The sequence below is a fragment of the Daucus carota genome, chromosome 2 (genome assembly GCF_001625215.2).
Source record: "Daucus carota subsp. sativus chromosome 2, DH1 v3.0, whole genome shotgun sequence".
NCBI classification, from domain to species: domain Eukaryota; kingdom Viridiplantae; phylum Streptophyta; class Magnoliopsida; order Apiales; family Apiaceae; genus Daucus; species Daucus carota.
Window position 1 is genome coordinate 31,735,553 of NC_030382.2, and position 16,751 is coordinate 31,752,303.

The following is a 16,751-nucleotide window of genomic DNA, read 5'->3' on the forward strand; positions in this document are numbered from 1 at the left end:
TCATTTTAATTATAAAAAAGGTCGAACAATTCTATTATTTTGAGAAAGGAAATAATTTATTGCCTTAATTGTCTCTCATGTATTATTAATTTGAGTCATTATTACATTCAAATTAGTTAATAATAAAATATTAATGATATATAAATGATATTTTGAGAAATATATGAAAAGTTATTTTGGAAAAGGGAGAAAATAAAATATTTAGACAAACCTTATTTCTTCAATTAAGAAGCTGAAATGAGACGAAAATAATAACTTAAATTTATAACATGACATTTGTTATCTGTCCTAAAAGTCAGTGATTATAATCACCGATTAATTTCTGTTCCGTAACTCGTCGAACTAATTAAATTTTCGACTAATCACCGACTAATTCATGTTCCGTAACTCGTCGAACTGATTACATTTTCGATTAATCACCGATTAATTCGATCAATCCTCGATCAATTCAATTAATCTCTGATTAATCCTTGTTCCGTGACATCATCAATTAAGGTCGATTGCTACTTTTTATAACACTGTCTTACATATAAATATGTTGAAAAATATTCCATTACTCAAATAAAACTCCATGTTTTATTCATGTTCTTAAATTTTGTAAATTATGTTAATCCTTGTGATTTATTTTATTTCAATATTAACGGTAAATATTCACCGAATTTGATAATTTTTAATCATAAGTGTAGTGGTAAATTTCAACACTATATATTAAAAATTCTTATTTTTATATTTTAAGTTAAAATAAATAATTTACTAAAATATCCTAAACCAATGCAATTATCGAACACATAATACAGGCACATATATATCATTAAAATTTACATCACCATTCATTTATACACTTTTTTATTTGGTAATAAATTTTATTTGATATCATGTGTCAGAAACATTACTGCATATAAAATATAGTTTGGATTAGTTATATAACTATTTAAACATTACTGCATATAAAATATAGTTTGGATTAGTTATATAACTATCTAAATATGTACTCATTACATTCAATTATTTACGTCTTAAATTTTTTTTCTACAATAAAATATATTAATTTTTATTTTTAAAAATTAAAACTTAAATTTATTGAATTGCGAAAAAGATCATAATATCATAATTTAAAATCAACATGCGTTCAATATCACACCACAAAAAATACCCTTGTAACTAACACGTAAGATCTGCGTTAAATAAATTTTCACGTGAAACATGAAGTTGGGTTTTTACCTTTTAAAACTTTTCTTTTTTACTTTTCTTTCTTAAAAATTAATTTGGTAATATAGGATAAAGTTGCGTTTTGCATCCAGAACACAACTTAAAGTAGTTTTTAAATGCAAGACACCACTTTTTTTGGCCTAAAACACTTCATGATGTGATATTTTGTATAAACATATCTTAAAACTACATTTTGAAGTAACAATTAAGGGTGTATGCAATTGGATTTTAATGGATTGATTTTAATATATGGATTTTAATAGATTGTATATGATTTTAATTTTGTAATGATTGTTGATCAAATGTCGCGCATAATTTATATAGTTTTTTAAGGATTTAAGTACAATACAAATCTCATGAATGTTGGTGCAATTTCAAAAAATTTACTATACAGTGAATAATCTCATAAAAAATTTATCATTTTATAAAGTTCAAAAAAGTCAATCAGCATTTGAATACTATCAGATTATAATAAATTTCAAATCCAAATTATATAATTTAAAATTTCAGTTAGATATCTTAAAACTCATAAATTTTTTAAAATCCAAATTGAATATTCTTGAATGAAAAAAATCTTTTAAAATCTGAATTGAATACATTCATTTAGATTATTATATTTTTTTTTCGGAGAATGCGAAAAATGCTACGATTAAAGCCGCAATTGGATTTTAAAATCCAATTGGATTTTTTTTTCCTCAAGTAAAGCCGCAATTGGATCCTACAAGGAAAAAAAACCGCAATTGGATTGCTAAGAGTAATTAACATCAACATCCATAAAATATTATATAGTTTTCCTACGATGATTCAATCGCCCAAATAATGAGAAATGATGAGTTGGTGTTCTGTAACGGACGATGCTTTTTCAATAGTAGCAGCCTGCTACTACGTGTAAAATGTCCACGAAAGGAGGCTACTGTGTCAATATAAGAAGGGGATTGGGATTTTAATGGATCGTTGGACTGTGTCTGATTTTGATTTTGTACGGATTCAAAATCCCATTGATTTTGATGGGATTTCAAAAAACTTAAAATACACTGAAAAATACCACAAAATCCATTATTTTATGAAATGCAAAAAAATCCATCAGCATTTGAATACCATCAGATTTTAATAGATTTTAAACAATCTCAATTGAATACCATCCGATTTTAAAGCATAATTTAGAATCCCAATTGAATATCACCAGATTTTGTAACATAATTTAAAATCTCAATTGAATATTTCAAGATTTTAATGGATTTCAAACAATCCGAATCGAATACCTTCCGATTTCATGAATGCAAAAAAATCTTTAAAATCCCAATCCAATACACCCATATAAATTTCTGCCTATAACCCATTAAAATATATTTGCATTAAGGACGCCAGTTGAAGCTTTCTAATCACAGGAAGGAGTGAATCTGTTGGATCATCGGTAAGCTTTTGTGTTCTTCAACTTGTATATGTTGTTCAAATATTAGGCTTAGGATTTGCTCAAAATCTAAACTAAACATTGATATTATCCGCTATATGTTATACTGTGATATTTGTTCAGATTGTTCACTTTTTAAGCGTTATGAGTTTGATAAATGTACTTAGCAATGAAAGAAATTACGGAAGTCTTGTGTACTGGGTTCGGTAATTTTAAGCTCACTAACTAATCAAATATCTGCTGGTTATGGCTTTGTCAAATCTCATTAAACTTTTCTATAAATTAGCAGACACTGACATAAGTCTAAACCGTACTATGAACAAATATGACAGATTGGACTCACCTTATAAACTGAAGTGATGATTTTTGCTTCAGTATCTTTATATTTTCAAATTTTGTCTAGGCACTTTTATAATTTTTTAAAATTTAAAATGATGGGAAAATGTCAAAAGAGTAATTAGGAGGACATATGTCCTCCCGTGTCCCTTCTAGATCCGCCCGTAGTTTTATGGCACATCTAATGGTGTTCCTGGATCTGCTTCTGTAGATGGGTGATGTAGCCAAGGACTTGGTTGCTGGCACTATAGGAGGGGCATCACAGCTGATATGTGGACATCCTTTCGATACCATCAAAGTCAAACTCCAGAGCCAGCCAGTTCCTTTACCTGGCCAGGCTCCTAAATTTTCTGGAGCATTTGATGCTGTCAGACAGACAATAGCAAGAGAAGGCGCTGGCGGTCTGTTCAAGGGCATGGGGGCGCCGCTTGCCACTGTTGCAGCCTTGAATGCCATCCTTTTCACGGCTAGAGGGCAAATGGAAGCACTTCTCAGGTCTCAACCTGATTCTCTGCTTACAGTAAAACAGCAAATTCTTTGTGGAGCTGGGGCTGGGCTTGCTGTTTCCTTTCCAGCCTGCCCAACTGAGTTGATTAAGTGCAGGTCAGCATTTTCTGTGCTAGATAGTCATGCCTATAAAAATATCCTGCAGATGTAGTTTGCTCAAAAACTGACTTATCATTAATGGTTCCCAATTCACATCTTACTTGCTAATTTACATTCTTTAAAGCTAGCTCTAATAGTCCCGTCTGCCACAATGAATTATATTTCTCTTTATGTACTAGCTGATCAGATTTGTTTGCCAAACCACAGACTGCAAGCTCAGAGTGCGTTGCCAGAAGCTAGCTCCGGTGCTGTTGCTGTGAAGTATGGTGGGCCAATCGATGTGGCAAGACATGTATTCAAGACTGCAGGTGCTAGGGGTCTCTTTCGAGGATTGGTGCCTACCCTAGCACGTGAAATTCCAGGAAATGCAGCCATGTTTGGAATCTATGAATGCCTGAAGCAGTACTTAGCAGGAGGACTAGATACGTCAAAATTAGGAAGAGGTTCATTGATGTTATCCGGTGGCCTGGCTGGAGGTTCCATCTGGATATTTATATACCCAGCTGATGTGGTAAAGAGCGCAATCCAGGTTGATGATTTCAAGAAACCGAAGTATTCTGGCTCAATTGATGCTTTTCGAAAGATACTGGCTGCAGAAGGACTCAAAGGCTTATACAAGGGCTTCACACCTGCAATGGCTAGAAGTGTTCCTGCAAATGCAGCATGCTTTTTGGCTTATGAGGTAACGAGGTCAAGTTTAGGGTGATCTTACATAACATTTAATAAAGCAAACTCAATGCTTGTAGCGAAACACTTGGCGCTGCTTTCATTTAGAACAGTTTGCCTCAGCTAGCTACATTAAGCTCAGCTTCCTTTGACTTGGCCAGCAAAAAAAGAAGAAAAGGATTTGTTTTTTTTTCTTGATTCCCAGCCCTCTTTCCCAGGATTGTTTTGTGATGAGTCCTAGACACTTGGACAATATACAAATTTGTTGCCAAATCTCTTTTACGCATTTTTAAATTTGGACTGAAATTTAAGGGGCCCGATGATGGCTAAGGGATCATTTACAGACCCATCAGTTCTCTTCTGACAATTGTCCAAGAATTAGAATTATAAAAAAAAAAAAATCCCGCCATCCAATCTTTTTTAAAATTGGAATATAAATTGTTTTCCGGCTAAAAATTATAACTTGAAAATGAATTGCTTTTCGGCTATAATTTTGTGCAGGTAGGAAGAGCAAATATATTTTATACTTAACGTTCCAACGACTATAGAAAAGGTGATGCATCGATGGACATGGATTGTTTGCCAAAATTTAAATACAACTAAAATAAAAAAAAAGTGCACGAGCCAGAGGAGCAACAAAAATACTCTGTCGAGCCACAAAATTAATGATATAACATGGAACATTTTGATGGCTATAATTTAGGAATTTGTTAGACCCAAACCGAGTCTTATTATGCTAACTAACTTTTATCCGCGGACTTGTAACTTGATTGGAAATGAAACTGTCTTCAACTACAAATATGGCAGTTTCCCTATATGAAAAGAGTGAGCTGAGCAAGTACATAACAAACACCATGGAAGATGAGCAGCACCTGCATTCTCTCTCTTTCATGCCTCTCCTTTCAAGGGTCGATTGCTTGGATTCCGTGGTCAGTTATGCGTCTTTGTGCTTTCTTTCTTTCTTTCTTTTGTTTCATCTTTAGATTGCAATGTTTTTATGCATACCATTTGAGTTTATGATAAATAGATTAAAGATGTGGAGAAGAAGAAGAAGCAAGAGCAGTGTTCTGTGTGGAGCAGCGGCGCTCGAAAACTAATTGGTAGATGTAGTAGACAAGGTGGTCTGCCATTGACTACGGCAACCAGAGAGGCTGTGGCTGCCTCCAAAGCCTCTCTGATGGACCGCGTTCGCTCTCTAGAAGATCGACTTCTCCAGGTTATACTCTCTTCTATGTTTGTAAGAAGGCTATACATAGACTATATATCCAGAACAAAAGGTTCAAAGAATAAACATGAGTATGTTGATGCATAAAATTGCAGCTTTCGCAAGAGATTGATCATGCTAGCAGCAAAGCATCAAGTAGTTCCAGCATTCTCAGTACATCTCTATGGACCACATCATCTAGCTCCTGTGCTCAACTGAAAAGTGACTTACCATACCCTACTTTTCATACAACTCGAGAATCCAGACTCCCTTGTCATGAATATTTCCAGGTAATAAACTGCGTTAACATAACTCATGCATTGTATTCAAATACACTTACATATGACAATCAGTTGATTTGAGCAACTTGTTTCGCTTATATATGCAGAAACCCCTTGCACCACGGCATAGGATGAAGACTCCTGGCAACAGTATGCAGCAGAAAGCGGGGAAAGTGACAATCATCGAGAAGGATTGCTTTAATCGAAAGAGGAAGAATAAGAAGAAAACATCCCCATGTTGGCCACGCATGAAATTACTTGGCTGCTAATTACCCATTTATCTCTTCTCCTTGTTTGTCACTCATTTCCAGTAGTTTTGTCCTGCAAATAATACTTACAAACTCTCTGTCCCTTTGACTATTATATTTGTCCACATAATCAATATCTGCCATTATTTATTAGAAACCTTGTTTGGGGTCTGTACATCTATCACCCAAATAAATACCAAACCAAAATACAGATGCCATACAAGAACAAAAAAAAAAGTTATAAACTACCTCATCAGTCTCAATCCATACTTTGAAATTAACTAAATTATACTTACTGATGTTTTCTTATTGGATTGCAACTAAACTGGAACCAATCTTTTAATAGAAGGGTCAAGTCAAAAGCAAGTATGAAGGTGGGTGAAACCTTCAGATTTAAATATACTTTGACTGAATATACTCCGTTCAACAAAAGGCGCAAAGTCAACTAGCTTCAGAATTTTAGCGTAAACAGCGCAAAGCCAAACTAAAAACACTCTTTCAACAAAACCTGCAACATAACCACTCTCAGGCTTAAACAGCAAAAAACCAAACCAAATAGATTGACAATTGACAAAACCTACAATTTAGAACTCAACCCATTAGAAACAAAACCAAATATACTGACCACCAACAAATCCAAATATACATATGGTTATGAAAAGTAGATTGCAACCAACATCTTAACATCAACTTTGAACTAGTGTTTTATCTAAAACTTCTTGTTTAAATTCAGTAACTCCTCGAAGCCGTGAGCTATTGAAAACCTTGTTCAGGCATAAACTCTGTAATTTGTCAAACACAGAATGAAAACTGTACTTGTGATCCATCAAAAACATAATTAGCACTTGAACATATATTAAAACGAACCAAATGTATTTTTTCTCTATCATAAACCAAATACAAACTTAAACAACTTGTCATATATCAAAAACAAATCTATAATCTAATGAAAAACACATCAAAATTATGCTTCAGTAGTTTCCTTGCATACATACAAAATCAGCTGACTTGCTAAATTTACGTGTAGAAACCAACTAAATTTGCTATATTTACATTTAGAAACCCTAACTAGATACTCCCTCCATCCCAAATAGATGAGCTACATAATTTATTTTTTTATTTTTCTGTTGTAAATAAAAATTTCATTCTTCATTTTTTATTTACAAGAATTTTTTTTGAAATAAATTATGTAGTTATGCAGTCAATGTACCTTAAACTGTGTGCCCAAAGTCAACGAGCTCATCTAATTTGGGATGGAGGGAGTAATTAATGATTAATATATTGAAAATTAGTGACGCTGGATAAAGGTGATTTTAAAAGTAGGTAAAATTGTTGTATTTGGATGATAAAAACTAGATATCACAGGGTGTGACTTGCCGAAATAGAAGAAACTCGAAACTCAACTTGCCTTAAATGACGTAACTATTGACGATATCATGCTGTTCAAAAACAAAGAACATCCCTGACAGCAATAGTATTAAAGGTATTTGAAGGCCTCTCATTTTCACAGTCCACAAATCCATGCAATTTATAAAACTCGAGAGTGCACTGCCATATTACCTCTGATATTTTAAAACAAATTTTTTTATAAGAAAAATCTATAATGTTTAAACGTCATGCAAGTTAAAATAACTCAAGTAGACTCTACAGTCTATACTGTAAGAATTAGATCTGAGTGATCATACCTGGACTTAAATTGATTACTACTACATGCACATAATAACCAGCGGCCAAGATCGCTTTTTAACCGCTGGGCGGGGACAGTGAACTCACTAAACTATTTTTTGGCACGCATTGCATGCACAATGGCAGTCATAGGCTATTTAAGGCATTCACATGAACCTGCTAGACGACTATAGTGCTATTCATTAAGCACGTGCCTTGTGAGGACAAAAACATAACACATAAAAGTACAAATACAGTGTAAAAGATCCAGCCCTGGTCTCGTCTCTTTATATCAGTCTAGACGGTGCTGAATCTAATTTTGAAAAACTTGTTGAAAACAACAAAATAATTCTGATTGTGAGAAATAAAACAGGACTGCACAAAACAACATATGATAGAGTACTTGTGCACTGAACTTCCTAAACCTGAAGCCCCCATGCAGACACATGACCTACCATGTAATATAAAATGAAGTATATTTCAGTTTTACGGTACCAACCACATTGCACCTAAATAATTACTGCTTGAAACCTTGATCATCTTTTTATTCGGTTAAATAGCTATATTATGTTGGTTGTTGCATGTACAATGACTGACTTCATGTATCATAGTAAGAGTTAAACATGAAATTTTTGGCAGGTAACTAAACTAGTACAAGTGATAAATCTCTGCCAGATGTCTATCCGCAGTAAGAATTCTGTAAAAAAATATTAAATTAATTCAGAAGCAATTTCAATAAATGGTTGCAGAATTTTAATTTACAAAATTACAGGAAGATTAAATAGTCATCCATCGAAAACACCACAAGATATTTGAAGATTAAAATTCCTACCCTTATCTAACAAAACATGTATGCGCATTTCAAATAAGTTATACATCTTCACTATATATCAATTGATGTAAATAATAATTTCAAGGAATCAACAATTACAACTGTTAAAGAGTACTACATATCTCAAAATACTTTTTTGAAATGTGTATTAACAAAATAAAAAATAATGGCTAAAAGAAGACTAAAAAGTTCAACAAGATATCTTACACTGCTGGTCTACATTATACCTTTCACGGAAGAAGCTTCCATTACGAAGATGGGTCACTATGAGGTATGAAGAATCTATAGAGACTCAAAGGTGTAACTCGGTGCATAATCAGGCATCCATCTAACACTACTGATCCCTCCATCTTGGGCTTGCAATTTGATCCCTCCATCTTGGGCTTGACATAGGGAAAAATCCCGAAGGAGATAACGGGAACCCATAACCAGGAGAGGGGGGAGGATGCGGCCCAGGACCTAAAACCCCTAGCTGAGGAAATGGCGAGAACGAAAAATTTGGTGACAGTGGAGGAAATTGATATCCAGGAGAAAGCAATGGGTAAGGTGATCGTGGAGATAACATGTTCATGTAACCATTGGGCGAAGGCAATAGGAATTGTGAAGTAGGAGATGGTAAAAGTGGAGGACCATTCATTCTAGGAGAAGGGAGGGGTGGAGGACCATTCATCCTATCTGATGGTAGGGGCGGAGGACCATTTACCCTAGGTGATGGTAAAAGGGAAGGACCATTCATCCTGGGCGAAGGTAGAACAGGAGGGCCATTCATCCTTGGTGATGGCAAAGGAGGGGGACCAGATGGATTAGGATGTAATCCGGATGAAGGCGGGTATGCTTGATTTTGACTTGGATATGGTGGCTGATTTTGTGGTTGCATATGGCTTTGTCTTGGACCGGAATCTAGGATGGAATGTTGAAGATATCTCATGTACGCCGATATAGGAGACTCAGCTGTATTCGACCAAACTTGATCACCAGGTGGGTAAGGTGGTGGCATCATCGATGGTGATGGGGGACCAAAATGACCTGGTGGTGGTCTAGAGAAGTTATTACTAAACGGAGGAGCAGCCCTAGGAGGAGGCAGGGCAGGTATAGGGGGTGGAGGTGGGCGCATAGGCATTTGGGGTCTGTTTACAGTTATAGCACCCAATGGAGGAGGCCTAATCTTCTGCAACCTCATACTTGCTGGCTTTGATGGGTTCTGAGCAGGTCTAGGAAGTGGATCATGGTGGGAAGGCGACCCAGTAAGCTGCTGAACAATGTTCCTAAAGTCATTTTTGTTAATATTGTACACTTGAGGCTGGGGTTGCTGCCGCGCTGTATTAGTAAAACTAGGTTGATGCAATGGAGACTTTCTGATATTTTTGCCTATCTTGTTAACACCCAAGTGATCATTATGCCTATTTCTCGAATCATCCATACTTATGAGCTCGATAATAAAACTTGATCCAAATATCCAATACACGAAAACCCCAGAAAGATTAAACCATTTCAAAGCACATTAAAGTAACCAAGAACATCAATTTGGGGCTCAAACAATTCTACTAACTTCCAAGATATAAACAACTAAATTCCTAAAATTTCAAAATTAAAGCATCAGAAATCATACCCTTTTCTTGGAAATCCAATATGAAACAGCACAATTCACACCCATTTCTCGAAACTTGAAATTGAACAACTAAAACCCATTTCAAGAAAAACCCTAGATCGAATCAGCTTCACCAACACAAAAAACCCATCTCACAAATTCACCTCAGGCAATAAAGAAGCCAAAATTTCAGCTAAAGATTGAATCTTTGATCAATTTTCAACCCAAAATATTGCAAGAATTTTCACTTGAAAAGGGTAAAGGCAAAGTCTTTAGGCAAAGTCTAAAGTAGGGGAAAGAAGTAAAAGAGGGGATGATAATTACTCTATTAAAAGTTGGGAAAGGGAAAACACAAGGGAAAAGAGAGAGAAGGGGGTTGAAAACAAGCTAACGTGAATCAGCGGCTAATGTTCGGGGTTGGTCAATGGGAAAATAAAAACAGAGTATTGGCTAAATCGGAGCGGTGTAATATAAAATTTATTGAGCTCATGACGAATTCTATTTTGATGGTATTAATTATATTTGTTTTTGTCAGAAATTGAGTATATTTTAAAAATATTATTATTAATAGTATTTTAGATTATTATGAATAGAATACATCAATTTAGTATAATAGTGTGTATTTTTTTCCCAAATTTCTTACGGATACGAAGAGTTTCGACAAATATAGTCTAACATCACGAGGTTGACTATATTAATTATGCTTTTTTACCCGCTACGCATGGTTATATTATTAATATTTGTTTATATTTAAATTATATATATATATATTTTATATATTTATTTTATTTTATAATTTGAATAGATGAAATAAAAAGAATAATTAATATAAATTATAACGAATGCTCTGTATTTTGTTGCCCAATTTTTTTGTTTATTTATTATAATGATATCAATAACTTATTCAAAAAATTATTGTAACAAAATTATAATAGAAATGACATAATCAAAAATTTTGAAATTTAAATATAGCAATTTTAGACATTCATGTATTATTGGAGGGAAGTCATTTTTACTAAATTAAAGTCATCATTTCTTGACTGAACATATAAATCAAATATTATCATATACTAATTATATTTAAAGGCTTCTCAGCAGGACCATGTCTAGATTTTATATAGATTATCTTTTTTTAGTTAAGGTCAGATATGATATACAAATGCACAATCCAAATTCAAAAACCATCCATGCTAGTCTAAATAAGCATCCATGCTAGTCTAAATTGTCAGTACAAAAACCTCATAAAATTTGAGCAGAAACTTCTTTGCAACATCATCAGATTCTCATCTAAAACTACATGTTGCATGAGTCATCATCTTCGTCTTTGGAGAAACTGGATAAATCTTGTTCTAGAACTCAAGAAAAGTCAACAGGCTCGAATATAGATATATGGTTCGCATCAGCAAAACGTGGACTCTCTGCATCGAAAACATCACACTTGGCTAACTTGTATCCTCCCTACTTTATTGTTATCACATTTGCACTGATCACATTCTGAGAATCTGGACTTGATTATGGCATTTTTGCTGGTTCTGGATCAACTGAACTTTATATTTCGCAGCTCAAACTCAAGCCTCTTCTTAAATGCTTTTTCTTTGAGTGATTTAACTTGGTGGATACAAAAAATTAAACTTCTAACTAAAACCAATAATTGAACTTGATTATGAAAACTATTTACCAATTTGGACAACTGAACTGTCTGAACATTTATAATTCTATATAAATATATCATACTTGCATATAATGAAATTATGTTACTCAACTCTTTAAGACTAATAATTACTCGAGCCTCTATTTCTCGTTATCTTTAGAAAGGCTGTCATAATCCACTTCTAGCTTATCATAGCTTTCTTTCAAGATATCATAATCCTTTTCAAGTTGTTTAGTTTTTAAACTGGACTCGTCGGTTTTGAAACCATATGACAACTTGCCTAGACCGCAAACCAAGATCCTTTGCGAGTTGATATTCTCTCTCAGGTTCAAGTTTGTTCTCTACCTCAAATATTTTCTGAAGAAACTTAACCTGATCAACTGTAATTCATCTTTTCTTTTCAGGCTGATGAAAGCCAGAATCATAATCCAACTATATGCAAATTCACTGGAAAAATTTCATTTAGATCTTTTAGTAATTGTTATTTCATTTATATCTTTTATGAACGTAAACTGATTCTACGCTTAGATGTGCTGTAGCTCAAAACTTTAGAGTGCAATAGTAACTTGACCGATCATTAATTCTTACCATTCAACATGAAAGTCCCTTGCTCTCTGAGTTGCATAATTATCAGCCTTTGATTTTGTAAGACGTACATATCATACAAAATCCAAGAGAATTCCAATCCTCCTCTTCTGTATGTTCTGGAACATATTTTTTGAATGTCATCCAGTTCTTCACTCTATCTCCAAATGTCTTGAAACAGAAGTCCTCATAATCAGCAAAATCTTTCCTGTACAGATTACATTAAGATTTATAAGCATAGTATACAATTTTGTTGTAGAAAAAATTGTGTTACTGTAGGAAATATGCTATAGAATTACTAATTTCTTTCCCTTTATACTTACACTAATTCGTGGCCTAACCATCCATTGTACTTCTCTTGAAGTGCTTGAGGTAGATGGTAGTGATTAAGATTAGCATATGGTGTTATGCCTGCAAAATAAAATGATAAATTGTGATTGATTATGAAGGATTACAATTTATTTGTCAACTGCAAAACTCTCAATCATTTTAAGCAAACCAATAAATTGTCTATGAATTAACTAACTTCTTTTAAGCATGTAATAGATTGGCATGTTATAGTACGCAACTCCCTTTCAATTCATTTTCTCAGTTCCATCTAAATTGAAAGTACAAACAATGAGAAACGTATGCATTTACTACTCTTTATACAGAATGCATTGAATGTTCTTGAAGTTGATTATTAGAATATTACTTGGAAAAATCCTGGACCATGAGATGGAAAATCTGTAGGCATCGAAGTTCAGCTTCTTCGTTAGATCAATATCTTCATGTATAAACAAAGATGCATACACAAACCAACAATATGAAATCCTACGAACCCTTAAACATCAGTCATGTAGCTAGCTACTTACATGGTACCTTAGCTGAGCCAGTATCGTTATCAAGAAAGCTAGCATCCGTTCACACAAAAGAAGGAATGAATTATAATTTAGAAAAACTCTTGCAGTATATTACATATTAACACATTATAGACTTTTGATTAGCAAAAAAAGAACATAATAAATTTTTAGTTGAGTCAAAAACAAACTATGAGGTTTTGGAGCTGTGCTAGTGTAAAGCCACCTTCCATTTCTGTCCTGGACTTCGCCATTAACAGTATAATCCCTGTTTGCAGCTTCTACATATTTGAGGATACGCATGTAGAAATTTATGATATTAGATTCATGTAGTGTCCTAAACTAATAATGCAGAAAAGAAGATATGAATCTTACGTAAGATATGAAAAATGCCATCAACTGTATGAATGTGAGACATGTTATTGTTTCCAAGTCCTTGACCTTCATGAGCGCTTTTAGAAATTGAAATTTATTATAAACTGTAATACCAGGAATCAAGAAAGAAATCAAGTAAATAGAAATTTATTAAAAACAGAAACCACGAAAGAAATCAAGCAAATAAATTACACAGAATATATGCTTCTACACAGAGTCCTCTCTTATACGCTTATTAAAAATAGGAGTCAATGTATTACAAAAATGAATAAATTATCATGTCTACACACTCACAAACATCCTCTCTCTTTTTAAACACATCACCATAGTTTCAAGTTGTAAAGTGAATCAATTCATTATAAGAAGCATCACAAAATTAATAATTAAATTAAATGAATGAAATTAATAGATGTAATAATCTGGAACAAACTCGTGGCTTGTTATGTGGTCAGAATTAACATAGCCAAATTGAAACTCATCTTTGCATAATAACAAATATAGGCAGATGTATTGAAAATAAAGATAGGTCACAGAAAAGTACCCAACTGTCGAGGCGTGGATTTGAGAGTACTCCGTTCCAACTGTGGAGCCGGCGACTTAAGATTACTCATTTCCAGAGAATCCATCCATTAGACTTCAAACCATTACAGCTGAGAAACGTAAGAAATGAAGAACTGATATAATCGATTAAGACATATGAAAATATATATACAACACTTGTAACTTGTAATATTTGACCATAATAGATATGCAACAATTGCAAGAAGATAAATCAATATATGCATACACACTCAAATTAACCAAAAAAATCATTAAAATAGCAGGCACAATTCAGAGAAAATCTAGAAAAAATTAGAAGTACCAAATTCATTGATGCATTATATCAGACAGTTGGTGGTATAAAGAAACAAAAGCAAGAAAGAGAAAGATAATGAAATCAAGAACTAACCAAAAATTCGGAGAGATGGCGGAGGTTACATATCAATATCCGAAAGATCTTCAAATAGTTAATCACTACACCTGAGACAAATTAAACAACCAAAATTAGTAGGGTGGTTGAATAACTAAATCCGCCGCATCTTTACCCAGCTTCAATTTCTCTCCATCTGGGTGCAAGCAATTGGAGAAGCAGCAAAAAGATTTTGTAAACTAATCCATTGATTACTAATTTGAAATCGGATTAGAGATGGTACTGAAATTGCAAGAATGTTTTAATCGGCCGACACGTCTTTGAATTTAATGATGGATGAGCTCTGTACTTGGTAAAGTAGATGGAGACAGAGGATTTTCTTTTGTAAGTATGTAGTTCAGCTTCAGCACGTGTGTAAGGAGGAGACAGCTGTAACAGTATGAGGCAGTGGCATATCCTTGTAAATACGCAGTTTTTTAGAAAGCTTTTTCGTAATCAGGCACTGTATTAGCCTTCAGGCTTTATAATATAAATAGAAATAGATAGAAAAGGAAATATAGTATTCAAATTTGACTTTTTTACATAATTTTTATAATTTTTTTATATATTGTATGTTTTAAAAAAATTTAGTTAAGAGTTGTACATGGTTGGAGATATACTCTGATTTGACACAAACACATGTAATCGACATATATTAAGGGCCCGAACCTAACTTAAAAGAAGTGTTTTTTAGTGAGAAGTCATTTAAAAGTAAAACTTACGGGGGTGTATTCGATTGAGATTTTAATGGATTGTTTTTAGTCTATGAATTTTAATGGATTGTATGTGATTTTGATTTTGTGCGGATTTTTGATAAAACGTCGCAGAGTTGATAGGATTTGAGCACAATGCTTCAAAATCCCATTGATTTTGCTGGGATTTCAAAAAACTTAAAATACACTGAAGAATGCCACAAAATCCATCATTTTATGAAATGCAAAAAAATCCATCAGCATTTGAATACCATCAGATTTTAATGGATTTTAAACAATCCCAATTGAATACCATTAGATTTTAAAGCATAATTTAAAATTCCAATTGAATACCACTAGATTTTGTAGCATAATTTAAAATCCCAATTGAATACCTCAAGATTTAAATGGATTTCAAACAATCCCAATCGAATACCCTCGGATTTCATGAATGCAAAAAAAATGCTTTAAAATCTCAATCAATACACCCCTCTTAATTTCAAATTTATGTGTGTATAGATTTTTTGATATTTACAACTTATCAGGTAAATATTTTTTAATGTAATGATGCATGATAATAAAATATCTTTCAAAGTGGTTTAGTAAAAAGAAAAATTCAATTTCAACTTCATCTGTAGAAGCCGAATACAATGTTACTGGAAGTTATGCATAAATTTTGTGAATGAAAAATCAACTTATTGATTATGGTTTAAAGGTAAATTAAATTCTCATTTTCTGTGACAATGCTAGTGCAATTGCTATTGCAAAGAATCTAGTTCAACCATCAAAGGCCAATTTCATAAACATCAAATATCATGCCATTAGGGATATGTTATGAATGGAATTAGAATTGCATTTTGTTTCCAATGAAAAATAGTTAGCAGACATTTTCACCAAACCACTTGATGAATCTACATTCTCAAGATTAGTAGTGAACTAGGTATGCTTATTTCTCTTAATTATTTCAATGTTTTGTTAATTTCTTTTGCAGCCACTGAAGTGTGAAGAATTTTTTCTAAGATTTGATTCTGAAATTCGAGTTGAATTTATCGATTGCTAATGACTAGTCGTTGATAGTCTTCACTTATCAATGGATAATAATATTATCAACGAATACTCCTATAATTCAGAATCTAGCTTCTTGTTCATGGATGTATATGAATCTCAACTGTTGATGTCCACTAAATTATGTGTTGATGTATGCATACAGTCATGTTTATATCAGTTGATAATTTTTGACATTGTTAGCATTAACTTTTTATCTGAACGATTATAATCCTTACATATAAATGGTAATTATTTTGAGTAAGTATAAAAACTTCAATTTTTTATTGCGGTGAACATGATTTTCACATAGGTATGATAATATGTATCCAATTTATAACGGATGAATATAATCCCAGACATGGAATTACGAATGAGAGATACTGGTCAGATAATATATAGCCAATCGGTGACATGTATGATTAAAGTTTGCTATATATATAAGGAGTAGCTTATTTTTCGAAGAAAATATAATAATGACCGATAAACAATTACATCAACTACAATTTACTTTCTTCACAAACAAATCGGGATATTGAAAATTCTTAACACCTTAACAAAACTGCATGC

General features: G+C 33.0%; 4 protein-coding genes across 7 annotated transcripts; 2 read left to right on the forward strand and 2 right to left on the reverse strand.

Moving 5' to 3' along the window:
- Nucleotides 1–2,487: 2,487 nt before the first annotated feature.
- LOC108206745 (mitochondrial carnitine/acylcarnitine carrier-like protein) lies at nt 2,488–4,501 on the forward strand. The gene is made up of 3 exons (XM_017377137.2): nt 2,488–2,623; nt 3,168–3,559; nt 3,770–4,501. The coding sequence occupies exons 2-3, from the start codon at nt 3,168–3,170 to the stop codon at nt 4,266–4,268; spliced, it is 891 nt and encodes a 296-aa protein (XP_017232626.1). The 5' UTR covers nt 2,488–2,623; the 3' UTR covers nt 4,269–4,501.
- Nucleotides 4,502–4,933: 432 nt separating this feature from the next.
- Nucleotides 4,934–6,134, forward strand: LOC108210051 (uncharacterized). Its single transcript, XM_017381299.2, has 4 exons — nt 4,934–5,157; nt 5,256–5,444; nt 5,549–5,722; nt 5,821–6,134. Exons 1-4 carry the CDS (start codon nt 5,005–5,007, stop codon nt 5,980–5,982), a joined length of 678 nt encoding a protein of 225 aa, XP_017236788.1. The 5' UTR covers nt 4,934–5,004; the 3' UTR covers nt 5,983–6,134.
- Nucleotides 6,135–8,485: 2,351 nt separating this feature from the next.
- Nucleotides 8,486–10,462, reverse strand: LOC108210050 (protein HAIKU1). Its single transcript, XM_017381298.2, has one exon. The coding sequence runs from the start codon at nt 9,876–9,878 to the stop codon at nt 8,793–8,795; it is 1,086 nt and encodes a 361-aa protein (XP_017236787.1). The 5' UTR covers nt 9,879–10,462; the 3' UTR covers nt 8,486–8,792.
- Nucleotides 10,463–11,149: 687 nt separating this feature from the next.
- LOC108208726 (beta-glucosidase 44) lies at nt 11,150–14,808 on the reverse strand. Of its 4 annotated transcripts, none has more exons than XM_064087158.1 (5): nt 14,662–14,808; nt 14,446–14,516; nt 14,038–14,146; nt 12,606–12,693; nt 11,150–12,490 (listed from the first exon to the last, which is right to left on the reverse strand). In XM_064087158.1, the coding sequence occupies exons 3-5, from the start codon at nt 14,120–14,122 to the stop codon at nt 12,328–12,330; spliced, it is 336 nt and encodes a 111-aa protein (XP_063943228.1). In that variant the 5' UTR covers nt 14,123–14,146; nt 14,446–14,516; nt 14,662–14,808; the 3' UTR covers nt 11,150–12,327. The 4 variants fall into 4 exon arrangements, 3 of the variants coding, with proteins under 3 accessions (XP_063943228.1, XP_063943229.1, XP_063943227.1); XM_064087159.1 differs by adding an exon at nt 13,497–13,600 and having other exon boundaries at nt 14,446–14,808; XM_064087157.1 differs by having other exon boundaries at nt 14,446–14,808.
- Between the last annotated feature and the right edge of the window lie 1,943 nt (nt 14,809–16,751).

Bases quoted from the DNA above. Each gene is read 5' to 3' on its own strand.
- LOC108206745 (XM_017377137.2), top strand. From the start codon at position 3,168: ATGGGTGATGTAGCCAAGGACTTGGTTGCTGGCACTATAGGAGGGGCA. The intron at 3,560-3,769 runs GTCAGCATTTTC...GCCAAACCACAG, and splicing joins ACTGAGTTGATTAAGTGCAG to ACTGCAAGCTCAGAGTGCGT.
- LOC108210051 (XM_017381299.2), top strand. From the start codon at position 5,005: ATGAAACTGTCTTCAACTACAAATATGGCAGTTTCCCTATATGAAAAG. The intron at 5,445-5,548 runs GTTATACTCTCT...ATAAAATTGCAG, and splicing joins TAGAAGATCGACTTCTCCAG to CTTTCGCAAGAGATTGATCA. The intron at 5,723-5,820 runs GTAATAAACTGC...TTATATATGCAG, and splicing joins CTTGTCATGAATATTTCCAG to AAACCCCTTGCACCACGGCA.
- LOC108210050 (XM_017381298.2), bottom strand. From the start codon at position 9,878: ATGGATGATTCGAGAAATAGGCATAATGATCACTTGGGTGTTAACAAG.
- LOC108208726 (XM_064087158.1), bottom strand. From the start codon at position 14,122: ATGGATTCTCTGGAAATGAGTAATCTTAAGTCGCCGGCTCCACAGTTG. The intron at 12,694-14,037 runs GTACTTTTCTGT...TTTATTTTGCAG, and splicing joins ATCCACGCCTCGACAGTTGG to GCATAACACCATATGCTAAT. The intron at 12,491-12,605 runs GTAAGTATAAAG...TAATCTGTACAG, and splicing joins TGGTTAGGCCACGAATTAGT to GAAAGATTTTGCTGATTATG.